Source organism: Lepeophtheirus salmonis, chromosome 1 (genome assembly GCF_016086655.4).
Source record: "Lepeophtheirus salmonis chromosome 1, UVic_Lsal_1.4, whole genome shotgun sequence".
Classification (NCBI taxonomy): Eukaryota; Metazoa; Arthropoda; class Copepoda; order Siphonostomatoida; family Caligidae; genus Lepeophtheirus; species Lepeophtheirus salmonis.
Window position 1 is genome coordinate 26,073,604 of NC_052131.2, and position 19,035 is coordinate 26,092,638.

The 19,035-nt window shown below is 32.4% G+C and overlaps 2 protein-coding genes and 1 long non-coding RNA gene across 3 annotated transcripts; 2 read left to right on the forward strand and 1 right to left on the reverse strand.

Moving 5' to 3' along the window:
* Positions 1 to 277: 277 nt before the first annotated feature.
* Positions 278 to 1,396, reverse strand: LOC139905983 (uncharacterized). The gene is made up of 3 exons (XR_011781170.1): positions 709 to 1,396; positions 517 to 656; positions 278 to 454 (listed from the first exon to the last, which is right to left on the reverse strand). It is a non-coding gene; the product is annotated as an uncharacterized lncRNA (long non-coding RNA).
* A 3,413-nt stretch (positions 1,397 to 4,809) lies between these two features.
* On the forward strand, positions 4,810 to 6,088 carry LOC121121184 (uncharacterized). Its single transcript, XM_040716056.1, has 2 exons — positions 4,810 to 5,643; positions 5,717 to 6,088. Exons 1-2 carry the CDS (start codon positions 4,810 to 4,812, stop codon positions 5,942 to 5,944), a joined length of 1,062 nt encoding a protein of 353 aa, XP_040571990.1. The 3' UTR covers positions 5,945 to 6,088.
* Positions 6,089 to 11,843: 5,755 nt separating this feature from the next.
* Positions 11,844 to 13,594, forward strand: LOC121125688 (uncharacterized). The gene is made up of 4 exons (XM_040720918.2): positions 11,844 to 11,963; positions 12,034 to 12,356; positions 12,436 to 12,452; positions 12,940 to 13,594. Exons 1-4 carry the CDS (start codon positions 11,897 to 11,899, stop codon positions 13,349 to 13,351), a joined length of 819 nt encoding a protein of 272 aa, XP_040576852.1. The 5' UTR covers positions 11,844 to 11,896; the 3' UTR covers positions 13,352 to 13,594.
* Positions 13,595 to 19,035: the final 5,441 nt, after the last annotated feature.

Below are 19,035 nucleotides of genomic sequence, written 5' to 3' on the forward strand. Positions count from 1 at the left end.
GCGAGACGTGGAGTTTAATCAAAAGATAATCACCCCTCTTCTTCATGTGGAAGTTGCTATATACAATTGTGCACAGGATAGATATATCTCTACCGATGAGATCTAACTAATTATTAATAATAAAGTAAATGTCAAAATCATAAAATTAGACAATAAATATATTAATAAAAAAATGTTAGAAATAAATTAATCGTAAAGATTTAGAGCAAAAGCTAATTATGTAGTAATGTCCGGCGATATTACTCCCTATTAAGAGCATCAAAAAGATTTTCCCCGTTATTTAAGTATGCTTATATAACAACATACTGTTATCATGAAGGATATACACAATTGTTAATTATAATGCAACACCCAATGTAACTACCCTCGTTGTTGTGACCATTTAAACAGTTGTTTTTGCCTTTTATGAGTTTTCTGAACACCACTTCTTGGAGCCCATCAACCATAGCTAAGCCTTTAGTGATAAAAAAGTAATATTTATTGACTATGTAATATTGGAAAACCTAATTATCATACCCAAGTCTTAAAGCGAAGTAAGTAGTCTCAGACAAACTAGTTGCAAACCATCCAAAGCTACTACCCCCGTTGTTGTGACCATTTAAGCAGTTAATTTTGCCCTTTACTGAGTTGTGTTTCATAATTCTTGATATGTTTAGCTAAAATAGAATCATATTTTATGGTTAGATTAAAAAAAAATTGAATACTTACTGAGAGATAGTACAAAATTCAAAGTTCCATTTCGATATTCGTAAATACTTTTTACTGATAACTTGATCATCATTTGGTGTGGATGACTTAAAACATTTTTATATGTATTTCTATATATGACATCAGTACCAACATCCTCCATTAATTTAATGATGGTTCCTCGGGAAGGGATATGTTTACCCTTGTATTTCTCCATAAATTTTTTGAACGTAGATGATTAGCAATGGATAAGGTTATATTACATGCAATAAGCATCGTTGTGAGATCAAAGTTAAAGTCTGACTTGATGTATTCATCGTCAAATTGATTTTATAGATGAATATCCATACTCTTGTTATGAGATGAGGATAATGAGTGGCGTGTAATTCTAGACAGGGGACTAAAGGCACATTTAGATCGACAAATCCGACAAACCATCTGTTTCTCATCCGGTAAGTATTTTCCAAATTCCTAGGCCTCCATTTTCAGAAATCCAGACAGAAGGCGACGTTATTTTTTGCATTTCATTCAGTTCTCTATCGACTATCACCATCTCATATTATATTAATATTGAATAATAAAGGCGGGAATGATAACGTTCATGATTGATAGAAGAAGATGTATATTATTTAATCAATGATGCCATAAGTAATTCTTCTTTTCTCCTCGCACGCTTTTCCATTCTTACCAAAATTATCACCCTTAGTCATAACTAAGGGTGATAATTTTGTCGATATAAATGTGTTATATAAGCATACCTAAATAACGGGGGAAAATCTTTTTTGATGCTCTTAATAGGGAGTAATATCGCCGGACATTACTACATAATTAGCTTTTGCTCTAAATCTTTACGATTAATTTATTTCTAACATTTTTTTATTAATATATTTATTGTCTAATTTTATGATTTTGACATTTACTTTATTATTAATAATTAGTTAGATCTCATCGGTAGAGATATATCTATCCTGTGCACAATTGTATATAGCAACTTCTACATGAAGAAGAGGGGTGATTATCTTTTTGATTAAACTCCACGTCTCGCGTGTGTATTGCAACCTAAAGTTATGACATATTTAACTGAATTCCGATGTTAAAACAAGAAAAAAATTTCTGGATCAATCTATTATTTCAATATTCTGTATTTATAATTTTTATTATTAATAGTTATATGATTTTAATTGTTTAATTTTGTATATTTAACTTAAATGTTTAATGGTTTATTTTTTAGTATGTAGATTATATTTCATTAAAGCCTTCTTTTTTAAACTTTGAGCTTCAAATATATTTCAAATACTCTACTTTGTCGTTTCATTAGCTATTATTCTGAGAATAAGGTTCATAATGAATTACAATTTCATGGAGTGTGACGTTTTCAAATCTACTGTAACGGATAAAAAACGTCGAAGTCAATTATACGTAGTATATCTTCATTAAACATTTTGCTAATAAATACATTCGTTATACCCTCAAAAATCATAATAAAGCAGGCAGATGATAATCACATCAGTATTTTAAACAATGATACCATATGTATTTTTTCCCCCCTCCTCCTCGCACGCGTTTTTCTCTACAATATTATCAACTATAATTATACTTGATGGCCGATGGCTAATTTCGAACATACTTATAAGATATCTCAATTATGATTTTTTTAACATTACAACTTATTTGAAAATTTACGACATATAGAATCTTTCCTTCACCAAAATATAGCTTTACTTAGTACTATTTAATCAAAATAACATTATCCAGAAAATATCTTAATGTTAGCTATAATTTATTGTATGACACAAATAGTATTAAATATTAATGGTCACAATATATAACTTTGGTATGTAAGTATAGAGAAGCACAATTAAGATTATTTGATGATGCAAATAAAATATGTGAAGTATATATTAATGGAGAATGGTAGAAACGGCAAAGAATAATCGAAATAGTCTAAATGATTTAGTATCCAAAGTATGTTAACGCAAATACAAAGTCATGTGGATTCAATATATATCGAAAATGTAAAAGCTGTAGGAGATTGTGGAACAAGAGCCAAGAAAGATTGTGTAGACAGTGTAGTTTCCAATTTCCTCATAAAAATGGAAAAGTTTGCCTTTCAAAAAGCGTCGAATGCACAAGATGTGGTAAGAGAGGCCACTATGCAATTATAAATTACTTATTTACATTTATCAGAGATAGAATGTATTTTTACAACTACAATACTAATAATACTATTCTTATAAAGAGCAAAATTAATACTAATTTTCAGCTTTGAAATGAAAATAGGATGGACACAATACTATCTAATATAATATTAATCAATTAATCATAATTTAACCCTTTGATCCTCTCTCTCTTTCTTACTTCTCTATTAAGATTTAAGTTATATATGTTATATATCCTTTGCCAAAAAAATGACTTCTAGCTTTAACGGGTAAAATGTTTAATCTAAACTTTGTTTTTGGTAATTTTTTTGTTATTGTCTTGTAGAAAAATGTTAAAGGTAATGTCAGTAGCAATTCCTGGCAGAAAAAGATACTATACACAAGTTTTTTTTAATTAAAAACATTTTTATGTCAGTTCAAAAATGTTGTCTTTGTGGAAGATATATTAATTGTAACACGTGACTTCAAATAGATTTTCTGATGCCGTTGAAATAAAAATGGACTAATATTGTACAACGTCAATTAGATTTTGCCATTTGATTTTTAACCATAAAAAATACACATCCTCAACGATTTTAGGAAAAAATGGCAAGATAGAAAAAAAGGAAAAGTGTCTAAATGGAAAAAAGGGCAAGATTATTTTAAACTGATATAATATCTATCACCAATATAATATATAATTAGAGAAAAGAAAAAGAAACAAACACGACAGTAGTTCCAATGGAAGGAGCGCTAATCACTTAATTCTCCGTTATTAATAACAATCCAATTACAAAAGTTTAAAAGAATCTTGCCATTTTTTCCACTTAGACGCTTTTCCTTTTTTTTTATCTTGCCGTTTTTTCCTTGCCATTTCTTCCTGACACCATTCCCTACATGAGGTCACTCCAGATATTAGTAGAACTCATTTATTCTTCCATCTAATGCTGTGATGGTCTCGAAAAAAAATGATGGTGACAGGAGATTTTAGATTATGGATATTAATGAGTCTAATCAGGGATTTCTTTATTCATGATCTAGTGCAGGATTACAATCCCTCGAAAATAAATTCATAATTAAAGAAAAATAATGCTATTACTAATATATATTTTTTCAATTACTCAAATAAAATACTCATCAAAAGATCAGACAATATTTAGACCCGACTCAGAAAAGCTGCCAGTAGTTTAGTGTATCTTGGAATAGCCAACAAAATTCTTTTGGTGCCCTTGTTTTTTCTTCTCTTTCATTTTTTTTTTCTTTTGAAAATATTTTTTTATTACAAATGAATAATGATAAATAATTTATAATAAATAATAATATTCAATAGACAATAATAGTATATATTATTAATTTAACACTAAATACCCTCCTTGTGAGAAACGTCGGATAATACCAATTCGGGGGATTTATAACGGATCAAGATCTATCTAGGAGTTAAAAAAAGGAAGAAGATGGACTCTACCTTAGAGCTTCTCAACTATGCTCCAGGGATTTACACTGACGACGAGGAGGAGGAAGTCTCCTTTGAACCCTCTGAGGGTTCAAAGGAGACTCAGGGAAGGAAAACTTATCTCCATCAATCTCAAGAAGACGAGTCCGGCTTTCAAGAGGAGGAGCAAGAAAAAGAAGGGCTCGGGCCATATCCAGATCCGCAAGATCCTTTCGAGGCCTGGTTCAGCTCCGAGTCGGAGATGTTGATCCTCTACGAAATGTTCGGAGAATTCTACGACGAAGAGTTTGAAAAACTCAGCTACCAAGAAAAGAAAAAGGTCCAGGACAAGGTTCAAGTCTCGGAGCCCAAATCCGCTGAGGAGCTCATGCGACTCTATCCCGAAGAGGAAATGGATTCCTCCATCTGAATCATTCCCTTCAAGACCTGGAGCTCGCTCAAAGTCTTTCGGAGAACACCATCCAAGACACAAAGTCACTCTCTCCCCACGACCAAGAAACCCCAAAGGACTTTTCAGATTGGTTCCAGCCCATGGAAGAGCTCATTCTATTCGATATTCTGGGAATCAACTACAGGGAAGTCTTTGAAGAAATGACTCCCTTAGAACAAAGGGAGTTGCGCAAGAAAGTGGACAACACAGAGCCTAAGAGCAAAGAGGAAATCCTCGCAATGCTTGCTGAAGGAGAAAATGAGCACGAGGAAGAAGAAGATTCCCAAGTGTCAGAATTGGATGAGTCTCTGGATTCTCCGAAACTAAATTCAAAGCAAAAGTCGAGGAGACTCACTCTTTTAGCTCAAAATCAAGAAAAAGTCCCTGAAGGAGTAGAAAGAACTCCTGGTAAAGTGCCCCCTCAAGAGTATGTGTTCAAGACACCCTCAAATCATCGAAGAAATTATGGAAGAACAACACCCTCGTATTTGAGGCCCACTTCAGCATCTGCACTGAAGGAATACTCTCCCAAGAGTTCTGAGAAGCTTCATTGCCCCCGTTATTGTGAGAGCAATAGCGTCAGTCCACATTTTGGCTCATCTCCCAAACAATCTTCTTCTCGACGTCCCACGACAGGGATTGACTTATCTAAAGTAGTGTCCCCTGTTGCTCAATATATCCATTCTAATCCCGTTCCATCTCTCATTCGAAACATCAAACCCTCCCCGTATCATGCTAAGCAAGTGATAGCAGAGGTTGTCAAAGAGACTCAACCACTTCAGCCCTCCTGTTGTCGTCTCAATGACAGAAACTTTAGTCCCCTTCCTGAAGCCAACTACAAGCCCTCAAGTTTGTTTACAGAGCAAGAAATTGAATCCAAAGTCAAGACTCTGTCAATGTCATCTTTTCCTTCCACCGACGCTCTTGAGCCCAAGGTTCTGTATTTGTTTGTCCTTATCTTTACTTCAAGAATTTCTGAATGGATTTAATTTATTTTCTTTTTTACAGATCTTTCGTCATTTAGGAAGAGTTAAAGTCCCTCGTTCGATTCAGTTGAGCAAAAATGGTATAGAGAATTTGGAAAATATTATTCCTTCATCATCTGGTTCTTCTTGTAAAATGACTCTTAAGAAAAACGTTGGAGACTCGATAGCAACTCCCTCTAATGAAAGTATGATTGACATGTCGGTCCACGAAATCAAAGCAGTACAAAAACTATCCAACTTTAAAGTTTAGACTTTAATTTCCGCATTCCTTTATTATTTATTGTTTATAATACAAATCGATACTGTATTATATATTAATATTTAATTAGGACTTCCTAATACTTCATTTGTAAATTTACAAGAGTAATATTAATAAAAAAATTCTAAATTGTTATTACGGCGAATAAATAATTTTAACTTTTTTAAATTTCCTTTATATTGAAAAAATGTTAAGCACGGATCTGATCATTATTCGATTGTAACTTATGCACGCTGCTGAATGCATTTTGTCTAATAAAATTTATTGGTACCATAATTTGATGGACAAATATATCGAGGCAGATTATAACCAAAAAATCTATGGAACATTATGAATGAAAAAATTACAGGTTTTTTTTTTGTGATTAAGATAATTTGATCATTAATTATTTATTTCCAATAACAATTGATAAGTTAGTTGAGTAATTTTTTACTTTTCTTTTTACAATTTTTTAATTAAAAAGTTCTTATCAGAAAATTAATGTCTTTCTTTTAATCCGAGCTTTTAACGGTTCCCAAAAATTTCAACCTGTCACATATAACAAAAGATATAAATTTTATACTATTTTTCTTCCTTTTTATTTTAATATCTTATTGTAAAAATTGTTTAATATATTTAGTCCATAGGGATCAACCATCGAGAAGGAAAGATGTTTTTTATCTCTATGAGATTAAATATCCAGAATAAATCATTAATCAGACAAAGTTATTATATTTATGAAAATGTTCAAAATACAAATTGCCAATTATTTTTCATATACTGACAAACGAATTCAAGTTACTTTCAGCGAGCCGGACTGGGCCTAACTCATGGGTTGAGTTTGATGACCCATGTTATCCGTGAAAAGACAAAAAGCCCGTGTTCAGAATATATTGACAGATACAGAAAATAATCATTAACACCTTCATGCAAGAGTACAAAGCTGATAAATTAATTATTATTCGGTTAGATATTTAAAAAACAAGAAAGTCGCTCACAAACCATTGGTGGAGCACGTGCTCTCTCTCTGATACGTGAATGAACGTTGATATAATGGGTTGTAAATCCTAAGAATTATTTAGTGTCTGAGTTTTGTTGGCAACCTTCTTTCTCTTTTTCTAAAGCATTAATATTATTCTTTCATTATTGAGAAGGGAAAATTGTATAAATTGTAATCACACGAACGATTGTGCATATGAATGACGAAGTGTAACACAGAAGAATTGTTGTTCTGCTTAAGATACTATTACTAATAAGTAATAATATCTTTGCTAATTGATACTAATAGTTAATGATGTAAAATTTTAGCTGGTCCGTAAATTTGTTTTAGATAATATAAAGAAGGAATTTTCTTTTCCTTAGCAGTTGTTATTCTTTTTTCATTCCTAAGTAGTGAATATCCTTTCCTAAATAGATCAGGGAACACTAAAATGAATATGGAACGATATATTCCTTTGGTGTGGACTTTTTTTTTTACTAGAGTGCAAATGAATTTATCATATTAATAAAGTAAATGTAGTAAATTGAAACTTCAACAGCTCATAAGCCTTATTAAACTATTAAAAAAAAATTTTTTTTATTTAAAACTTAACAAATATTTTAATTGAACTTAATTTTATGATGAAACAAATATAATATCCTTTTTGAGTAGCCATTTCAAAAAATATGTTATAACAGTTCATCGAGATGTGCTCCAAGAAGATAGACTACCTCACTGGGCTTTTTTTAGACCAATTCTATTAATTTAATTAACAAAGGAGTCTAATTTTTGATTTTTCCCCAATTCATCAATTGAGAAAGTAATATCTCCATCCGAAGATAAGAACTTTGTGCTCACCCCAATTTAAAGGCTTTAAAATAGAATGCGTAACATAGTCACTTACAAAATAAATGAGCGACACCAGACCTTTAAGCAAGGTTGTGTCCGGTTCAGGCTCAGCAGTTTTATTGGTCCCGGTCTCGGTTCTTTCATTTCAACGGGTTCGGTCTCGGATCAGCTTTATCGGTATCGGGTTCTTTTTTATACAGGCTCAGTTTGGTAACGAGCACTTAAAATAAAGGTTGACGCTAGAAAATACGGTCAAGGAAATGATATTTGATACAAACAGGGCCACAGCTACCTTATACGGAGAGTGCATACTAATAAAAATTTCCCTCAGGGGCTCCGAAAACCAAGGTTGCTTAATACAATTGTTTTTAAAGTGAGGGACGTGTTGAAATTGCACATAAGAAACTCATAAAATTGAATTGTTGATTGAGTTAATTTATTTTTTATAATATCAGTATGTTGTATTTTCTTTATATATTCAATACATGAACAAATCACAAGAACTGAGACCGATAAGCAATATATTACGGTCTCAGTTCGACTTTTTCGGTTCCGCTTCTAATAGTTCAAGAACCGGAACCATTCTAAGGCACAGCCTTGCCTTTAAGTGAATCTAATTCCATTGCAGAATTGGAAGATATATGGCTGATAAATGTAGAAACATCTTCTTCACTTGTATAATTAGACTCTTTTGTATCAACTAAATTGATGCAATAGATTATATTGATTTTAAAAGTAGGCTAACACGATTTTTTTTTTCATCCTCAAAAAGCTGTCGCTAATTGATATAGCAATTTCCACCAGCAAGTTGTCTATACCACCCTAAACGCATTGCTATTGAGTCCGAATTAATTTTACGAAGAAAAATAAACTTAACTTTATTTTTATCCAGTATATATTGCTAAATGGGCTAGTCCTATGGATAGAGTAATATGACTAAAATGAGTTATTAGTTAACCCTAGTAGCTATTTATAAAAGAATGTCTTGTCAGGAACATACATGGGTAACCTATTTTCTACTTATTAGTTATTAGTTTATTGAGTTTGTTTCGGATTTATCATAATTTTGCAATAAGTACATAATAGGTATATAATATCATCTCTCTTTTGGACGTACATACTATTAGAGTTCACATTTATGCAATTCCAAAATTGCTTAAGAATATCCATAACTTGTGTTGTTTCTTTGAAGCTTCTGAATTTATCCTCTTTCGACATAATGGTTAAGTGTATTCAGAGTGGACTCGTGAAAAAACCTTACAGAAAGATCAACATTACACTTTTCAATTGGTTGAGGAGCAATTACTTTATGATTTAGATTGTGACCTAATTTCAATCCCTTTCCTAGCTCCATGTAGTAGATTTGGCTCACATTCCCAAATTCGGCTTCAAGAATAATATCCTCATTATCAAAAGATGGACATGACAATTTTCGTTTGCTAGTTAAGTTGTTAAATTTTTTTTTGAAGATATGTACCGAATCGACTTATATAAATATTTTTCTTTCGGAAATGGAAAAAGGATTCAGTATATATCTAGAAAATTATAGTAACCCGTAACGGGTTCTAGGCCAACATTGGCAATTACTTCAAGAACTTTCATATAATATTGTTTTATAATGAAAGATTTAATATTTGTGATTCGTACCATAGCTACCATGTTACTGTATTTCCCAAGTACACTCTTCACCATAAAACAAAGCATGGTTTTAGATTCGTTTCCATTCTTATCACATCCAAAAAAATTCCCACCACTAAATTCAACTCTCTGCGAGGAATAGACTTCGCCAATTATTATAGATTCATACTTGTCTTTTTCATCCAATAATTTAAGTCTAGATTCGACTCTTTCTGTTTCTACCCTTTAAGAGTAAGACGTATAAATATAAATAGTTAAATTAAATTAAAAAAAAAAAACATGAGTGAAAAATTCGTAGAAATAAGGATGCAGAACAAGCTATCCACCTTCTATGCATGCTGCATTTGCAATTCCCTATAATCATCAGTGGATATGTTTGGCACATACTCAAAATCTGACGCATAATTCAAATCCATTATGGATCAATTTTATAAATCAACGTTTTTGAGCATTTGAATGACAATATTTTATTCTTTAATGTATCATATTAATTAAAAGATATGGACATCTCGATTATAAATATGAACCATGGTTAAATATAATACCTATACTGCTTATCTTTTTTAGACCAACTAACTATTTTGTTCATTTAAAAAGGAATCGATAATAATGTGACTATCATCTTCTTCACTTATAATGTTTAAATTATATCACGAGCTAATCAGTTCTTTGCAACATTAATTTTTTAATTCATTCAAAAAAAAAAAAAAACCATAAATCTACCTAGTTGATATAGGACATTTTCCATTACCAAATGTTTGTTAAATAGGAAAGATAAAAATGGAAGATTTCTTTAGTATTCCTTGGTTTAGGAGGAGCAATTTATAGCTGTTCTGACGTTTCATTAAACTAGCTGCAAACAGCTATGAGATTCAGGAAATAAACACAAGTCCCACTCTGTATCAAGCAAGGAAATAGGCAAAAAATACTCCGTTGTCGATCCTCAATTCTGATCCCAGTCTACAGGGACTTGCAGTTATAACTCACCTTCATTTATGAGCACACACACATCTGCTTATACTTTATACTTTTATCTTCTCTCCCCAAGCTTTAGAAAATAAAAATAATGTTCAAGTTGCCAACAACAAACTTGTAAGCTAAAAAATGCTTAGGATTTATAACCGTAGTAAAGGTAGTACTTGGGGATTTTGATACTTTCTCAAGTGATTAACTGTAGCTTTTTCTCTAGGGCAATCTTCCACGGGCAATTTCCTCAGGTCAGGTTTCCTATTACCCACTGAATGGTGTTTATTTCAAATTGGTATACCTATCCTAGTAAAGTTTTTCAAATGTGATGTCCTGGTTGAAATGATTATTCAAAAGGTTGCGTCCTTACTGGTCTAACGGTTCAACCTGTTCCGAGTCTTGAACCGCTAGAACCGGAAGCGACAAAGTCGAACCGAGACCGCAATATATTGCTTATCAGTCTTGGTTCTTGTGCCTTTGTTCCTCTATGTAATATAGATATAAATAAAATACAATATATATTATAAGAAATTAATTAGCTTTAATCAATAAGTCAATTTGCTGAGTTTTTTTTTGCAATTGCAGCGTTTTCCAATGTTTTTTCTATGCGTCGCTAGGGTGATACAGTTGTATCTGATTTAAAAAAAGCTAAGGGCTTCTTATGGATATGAAAAAGTGGTTTTAGTGACGAGAATGTCTAAATAAATAAGGGAAGGGGTGGTACAGATTATGGGTCAAGATCCACTACTAAGCAATTCAGGGCCCAATAATATGATAACTATAATATTTCTTAAGCCAGGGTCTCCCACACTTCACTATATCAAGGTCCATTACACTAATAACATTTTTAGCTGAGGCCCTCCTTATAAGAAACATGTGTACTATGAGTATGTAGACTGAAAGCAATCCTCAATTCTCCATCTTCCTGCATCCCCTCCTCCTAGCCTTCGCTCACAGCTGTGAATTTTGTAAATTTTTCGAGAATAGTTGTGGATTTTTGAATTTCTTTTCCAAAAAAAATATTTTTAGGCAAACTGCTGTAGATTTTTGAATTTTTTTTTCAAAAAATTTAGTTTTTTGTGAATAGCCTTGGCAAAAAATTTAAATATCGAATGGTATATTTGAATTTTTTTAATTCATTGATTTATTTTTGCAAAGAAATCCAAAAACCAAGCACCTCCCCCAATACAATCTTGTGAAGGCCCCTGATAGCAAAATTGTACTTTTTAACTATTATTTAAAATATTAAAGAATGGGCATTGGGAATTTTTAATAGTATTGCATCAGAATCGGCATTGGGATGTTTTTTGGAATCGTCCCATCACTAATATATATAAAACAAAACATAAATAAGATTTTGAGTTTTTTTTTGTTTTTTTTTTATGTAATCACTCTAAAATCTTTGAAACATAATTCTTCATTGATATCATATTGATTAATTACTTGATCAAACAACTTATATGAACAAAGCATATAAATTTTAATTAATATATATTTAATGTTTTTTCACAACATTGCTTACATTTTTCAAAATGAGTTGGATCGGATTGGCCCTTGCTCTGATTTTTGTATATATACTTCTTTTTCATTCCATTGAAGGTAATGATTATAAATATAATAAAGACATATTATGAACTCAATATCATTAGTTTCTTTCGTATACGCACAGGTGCAAACCAAACTAGAATAAGTGGGGAAAGAGACTTGAACAACGAAGTAAAATTTGGAAAAAAAGTGTACATAAAACTTAATCGGACAAATCTGTACATAGAAAGAAAAAACCCAAAGGGAATGGTCGTTTCTGGTGTTCAAGGATTAAAACTTTTGATGGAAAACCAAACAGGAGGGAACAATACTGAAGAAAAACATCCTGAAGAAGGAGAAGGCAATGAGGCAGGAAGTATTCCTCCTGTAGTTGTAAACAATACTGGAGTAGGAGGAAACAATACAGGGGGAGGAGGCACGAAAGAAGGTCCTATCCAAAAGGCGCCGGTAAGGTCCCATTAAGATTGGTTTCATGATCAAACTTTAAAACTAACTGCATGTCATTTACTATTTAAAACATAAATAGGTGCCAGAAGCAGAACAGTAAGTTTTAATTGGCAATTTAAACTAGACCAGTGTTTTTCAACCTTTTTTAGGGATAGCATATTATTTTTTCTTTGAAGAAATTTTATGGAAAAAGAGATATTAATTGTTTATTTACATTTTCTTTTCGTGAGGATTTGTTGATTAGTTATAATTGTAAGTCTTTGGTGGACTCAGAGTAGAATTGAGGATCGAATTTTGAGTAATTATTCCTTATGTCCTTGTTTATTTCCTTCCCTGTAACTGATCTAACGAAACGCCATGACAGCTAAGATACTCTTGTACAAAACATTTTTCAAATTGTCTTGATAATCTGGTTAATTTTTGGTCTATTTTTTTTATAACATACCCAAAATACAAACAATTTTCATCACTGCACACCTGACAGCTTATCATGGTATAGTTCTCGGTAGTTTTCCACAGAACATTGGTTGAAAAACATTGCACTAGCCAACCCTTTTCTTATAAAAACTCTATATGCTTCTAGTGAATATTTTGAAAATGACATTATTTATGACTTGGATGAGGGTCGGCCTCAGATCCGTAAAAAAGTGAGCGGTTGTCTCAGATCACATCGTATCGTCATGAAATGTATTAGTTCAAACCAGAATACTTTTATGATTGATGGATTCGGTAATGAGGCTCAACAGGAAATTGTTTGTTCCCATTTGAAAAATATTCACAGATGCTTTGAAGACATGGACCGAAAATGCTCACAAAAAATTAAAAATATACAAAATAAATTGAAAAGACGACTTGATTTCCTACTCACACGGAATAGAGGATTCTGCAAGTTTTTAAATAGCGGATGCCCAAGGAGAGTTATTGTTTCTGGAAGAACACAAATTCTCCTCCTTGTTCTTTCCACATTTTCTATATTTTTCATTTCTTTGGAATAAAAAGTAAAACCAACAACACAATAGAACAATGTTTCATTTTATTAAAATAATCTATAAAAATAAAGTAAAGTTGTTTTTTTTTGTTTAAGAATCTGGGGAGAATCCATTTTTAACAAGGAACGGATGTAACTTAAGCTCATATTAAAAAAGAAAATGAAAGTACATCTTCTTATTAATAAAGTCAAGTTTGTCTGTATATATGAAATCAGTAACAGGGTGCACTGTATATTGTGCTCCCTGATATATATCATATATATATATCTATGAAATAATAATTTAGTCATATTAATGAAATATTGCAGGCGTGTGAATTTATACAAAGAAAACTGTTTCTGTTTGTTTTTATTATTCTATTAACATAAAATAAAATATAATATAAAGGTTGGTATATAAAAATGACCTAAAACTTGCAAGGATTTTGTATGTAGTATTGTGTTTTTGTCAGTGAACATTGTGGAGATTTAAGTAGACATGACTAAAGAAGGGATATGTACAAAAAAAAAAAAAAATAGTGAGGAACTTTTAAATTATGAAAGAGAGTTCATACTTCTTCTCAAGAGCGCTCCTTGATAGACAACCTTTCCTTCATTCATAGTGCTAAAAACGTGCTTATTTTTTAGCTGACATATTTTTTGGAATTGGTAATCTGAAGAATAAATTTTCTACTCCTTAGCTGTTGTCATTATTATTTAACTCCTGAAGAAGGAACTACCTTTTCTGTTATAATCAATTATATTCAAAGCCTGATTGAGTGTGTGCTCATAAAAGACGAAAACTAACATTGATAATTTGTTGAGGAATTTATTATTGTAAGTCCTTTTGAAAAAATGTTTAAAGGAGAGAAGAAATCAATGATTGAGATTCAATGTGAATGAATTAATAGTTTATATTGAATCTATTGGAGCTCATATGTATCTGATCAAGTCCTGATTGACACTTGTCTATCCCTAGGTTGTATTTGAACTTATAATCATCAAGATATGTTTCTCATTGGAGTAGTCAATTAGATAATTACATAGTATTACAGCATGAATCATAATCCAATATATTTATTATTTTTTTCGGCAATGTCTTAGAACTAACTTTAGATTAGGTTTAGCAACGAGCATGTCTACGATGAACACCTTATATTAAAAAAAGATAAAGGACAGTACATATATTTCGGGTTGTATATCCTAAGCATTTTTTAGCGTACAGATCTTTTGTTGTTGGCAACCTTAACAATACTTTTTACTTTCTCAAACTGTTACTATTATAATTTCATTCTTGAGAAGAGTATACTCATGAATAACACATGGTTATTTACTATATTAACAAATAATAACAAGCTAATACAGTTATATCTTCACAAGATTCAGGCTTGTACCCGTTCACCCTTTTTCCGTTCAATCGTTCATTTTTGAATTATTTATTTATTCATTTAATGTTTATCTAGTATAAAAAGCCTAAACTACAAAATACTATTTAATATAGGTATAAAGCCCTTTTTGTTTCTTAATACATTAAAATGATTCTCAAGGAAGAAGCTTAATATAAGCAAAAGAGCTAATCCCAAGGGTCCTAAAATGTACAGGCCTCTAATATACTGGTAAAAATGATGAGTTCTCAATATAAAATGGTGTCCAATTTATTAAAAAGTTTTTTTTAACAGCCTCAAAATAGCCACCGTCATTTTTTTAGGGCAACCTCTAATAATGTCTAGAGCAGTGGTTCTTAACCCGTATTTATTGGTTTTGTAAAAATATGTTACAAAAAATAAATTCAGCTCATTCGTGTTATTTGTGACGTTACGCTCAACTTGTCCATCATTGGCTGCCGATGAACAGGCCACATTAATAAGGTTTTATATCTGTGCCACAAGGAACTTGGTGCACTCAGTTGTCAACTTGTGGCTATTGTGATTGTTCTTCATTTGTTATTTTCTTTCACCCCCTTATTTCTAACGATGTCGAGCAAAGAAGAAAGTTGTCTGACGAAAATAAATAATATGGATTCACGGGTATAAAGGAACGTAATGGAATCAGCATCCTCAATGCATGATTTGCACTGCAATGTTGAGTAATTCCAGTTTAGCAGCGGAAAAACTGGAGGAACACTTCCTAAAGCTGCATGGAGATGGTAAATACAAGAACAGAAGACACTTGCTGAATTCAAGGTGAAGAGAGCCAGATTTGATGAAAAGGCTACTCTACCTTTTCTCGGTTTTGTATCCATTCAAAAACCAACCCTCACAACATCCTGCGAAGTTGCCTACCTCATCGAAAAGCAGGGCCAACCACACACCATTGGTGAAATACTTGTAAAACCAGCTGTGTCGAAGATGGCGAATATCATGCTGAAAAGTAGCTGAAGATAGGTTTTAAAAAATTCCTTTTTCAAATGACACTATCAGAGCAGAAAAGACGACATGAGTAATGTCATCTTGGCTATAGCAACTGCATATTTGATTCCAAGCCCTGCAAAATTCAGCCTCCAGCTCAATGAGACCACTGACATTTTCAATCTAAGCCAGCTTGTTGTACTTGTGCGTTATTAGCATTTTGAAAGAGGACATCATAAATGAAGATTTTTGTTTATTTTGTAAGCTTCTTACAACAACAACAACCAAGGCAGTCGATGTGAAGAAACTTCTGGACGACTTCTTCAGGGACATGATAACTTTGCCAACTTTGGATTTGAGACATTTTTGTACTTGAATAGCTGAAGCAACCAATTGGCATGCCCTTAAAAGAGCTTACAAAATCTCTTGAAGAATACTTACACACCACCGGTTCATATCCACCAAAATTGAAACAAATTTTCTCGTTAAAGGTTGCTGCAGCAGACGTTAACGATAAATATCTCTATGAAATGAATGAACTTCTACAGAACCGGTGTCAACAGCAACTCTTCAGAAGAACACCGCTGTCAACTTTTTGGCCTCACCAAATCGTATCATACCCTCTTATTGCAAACAAAGCCCTTGGGATACTCATACCGTTTGTAACAACATATCTTTGTGAAAAATCCTATACGGGAAGAGCAAAAGTCTTATTGATTTACAGGATATATTCATTGAGTGATGTTTTGTTCATTTTGTACACAAATAAGATATTTACTTATGTTCTAAAGAAATCATATTTTATTTTTCCGATCTTGAAGGGGGGCACTGATGATGCTAACAGGGTTCAATTCCTGCAACCACTGGTCTAGAGGAAGTACTTTAATTCAAGGAAACCTCCAATTTATTTTCAACAGCCTCCCTCCTTTAAAAAAACAGCTCAACAAGCAAATTTTATCAGAGTAACCATATTTACTAGCAAGACCGACCCTTGACATAGACAATATAAGCAAATGCTAAGGGTGCCGTTCATTAAATGGGTACCATAATTGGTGCGGAAAAAAAAGTGAGCCCGATCCTAACCCAACTTTTACGTCGGGCTCAATTTTCCCCGTTTGATAGTTGGCCCATAAAACTCGTGCCTGGTCGGGCTTTAATTTTTAATTGTCAGACCTAATAGGGTTTCATTGTTTTATTTTCTGCCTTATTTTTTTTTGGAGAAGCCACTTATTGGTTTTAATGGCCTTGCTAATTTTTTCAAAACGCTGTAAATTCCTCCTCTGAGTTCACCTCCCATATTCACACAGTGGTCCTAGTTTTTTCTATAGTGTTAACCTCTCCAGACAGGTGGGTTCTGTTTTTTAGTGTTAGAGACATTAATGCAATAGTGGGGGTTGCTTCCCGTGTGAGAAAACAAAATTAGTCCTGAATCACTTGTCCATATTACAGTCATAATTTCACCTAAATACTCAGCCCTTTTGGTAGTACATACTTTTTCTACCAAAAGCACAATTCTCTTTTGACTTTTTGTAAACAAACTAAGTCTTGTGGACAGATAATCGATGGTTGAGGAAGAAAAACCAACATTAAGTGTGAATGCAGAGGATAATTTTTCTAGATGCCTTGAAGAAGGTACAGTTATACCATTTGCTGATATTTGATGATACATTGCAGGACTTGTGTTGTGCCACAAGAGGGATGTTGCTAGAAATCCCGGTGAGTAATGCATTTCTTTTTTAGGAGAATTCATGAAGGCAAGTTGTTCTCTAATAAAGGACAGCTTTTTATCCTGATGAGAGTCAAGCTCGGACGATGCATCTTTTATAGGATTATCTATGTCTTCAAGAATGTGATCAATGTTGTCTTGAGTAGGAAGAGAATGAATACTTTTCATATATTGAAGAATATTTTGAAGGTTGCTTAAGGAGGTTATTTTCCCTTCTTCTGTAATGTGTTGGACAAGGTTGGAACATAATTTATAATTTTTCAGATACAGGACGAAAGACAGATCCAGTTTAACACTGACAGTAAATTGGATCTCCATAAAGTCCTCAACTTTTTCTGATAGGCAGTAAAACTGAATAAAGTCTTTTGTCCTTTTGAAGTATACATTATCTGAAAATACCGTAGTATCAATTATCCTGCATAAATCACTAAAGTCTATAATAGTATTATTTTGGAAAAAAGATTCCTCTACTTCAATAATGACTGGATTTTCAATTGATGCCATAGCAGATGAAGTGGCTTTAGAAGTGGATCTATTACGTTTTTGCGTTGGGAGAAATTTTTCCATATTTCGAAATATGCTAGGAACTGCTGAAGGCTTCCAATAACGCTTGTGAAGTTGTTTGTCATCTAGCTTGCATTTCCAAAAAATCCTCCTTTTGTCAATACTCTCATTAATGAAATCGTTTTCCTGAAAGTGAATTGAGCACACTCTTAAATACTTCGTAGGGGACATAGCTATATTCGATAGCGAAGGAATTGCTCTTATCCAGGCACCTTTAGTGGTTTCATCCTGAGGGAATGAATGGAGGGAAATCAAGGGTTTGGATATAATATCATATCCAGAACGGCACATAGGAACAGAACATTTATTGGGCATAAAGACTGATGAAAAACTAAGGACTGAAATTTGAAACAAACACAGAAATATAAACGATACTTTAGCTTTGAGGCTCTTTAAATCAATTTCATAGATCTTAAGGTATTAATACTTTCAAGCAAAGGCTTTATTTCAAGTATTTTACTTCTTAGTAGATAATTGAGAATGACAATAAAGATAATTTTAAACTTTTAAAGCCTTTGAATCTTCTGAGTCCTGACTACTGACCCTTAATTATAAAGGAAATCCAAATATCAGATGTTATATAAGCTTTTTTTTAAATTTGCCTAAACAGCCCAAACCACCTAAATTGTGTTTTATTCCTTTTTTTTAGCCTAATGCAGGAGTACTCTTTTCCCTCGCAATGAAGCTTTAAAACAAAATATCGAAACGAAGACCATGTGATCAAGATATGTAAAAAGAATTGTTTTTTTGTCTGCTAACAATAATTAATCATTACTCCATAGAGTATTATTTGACATCACCTATATGCTATCAGTGATAATAAGTGCAATTGATAAGGTTATATTACATGCAATAAGCATCTTTGTGAGATCAGAGTTAAAGTCTGACTTGATGTATTCATCATTAACTTGATTTTTTTAAATGAAGATCCATTCTCTTGATATGAGATGAGAATAATGAGTGGCGTGTCATTCTAGATAGGAGACCAAAGGCACATTTATTTCGACAAATCCGACAAACCATCTGTTTCTCATCTGGTAAGTAATTCCCAAATTCCTGGGCCTCCATTTTCAG

Bases quoted from the DNA above. Each gene is read 5' to 3' on its own strand.
- LOC121125688 (XM_040720918.2), top strand. From the start codon at position 11,897: ATGAGTTGGATCGGATTGGCCCTTGCTCTGATTTTTGTATATATACTT. The intron at 11,964-12,033 runs GTAATGATTATA...GTATACGCACAG, and splicing joins TCTTTTTCATTCCATTGAAG to GTGCAAACCAAACTAGAATA.
- LOC121121184 (XM_040716056.1), top strand. From the start codon at position 4,810: ATGGAAGAGCTCATTCTATTCGATATTCTGGGAATCAACTACAGGGAA. The intron at 5,644-5,716 runs GTTCTGTATTTG...TCTTTTTTACAG, and splicing joins CCGACGCTCTTGAGCCCAAG to ATCTTTCGTCATTTAGGAAG.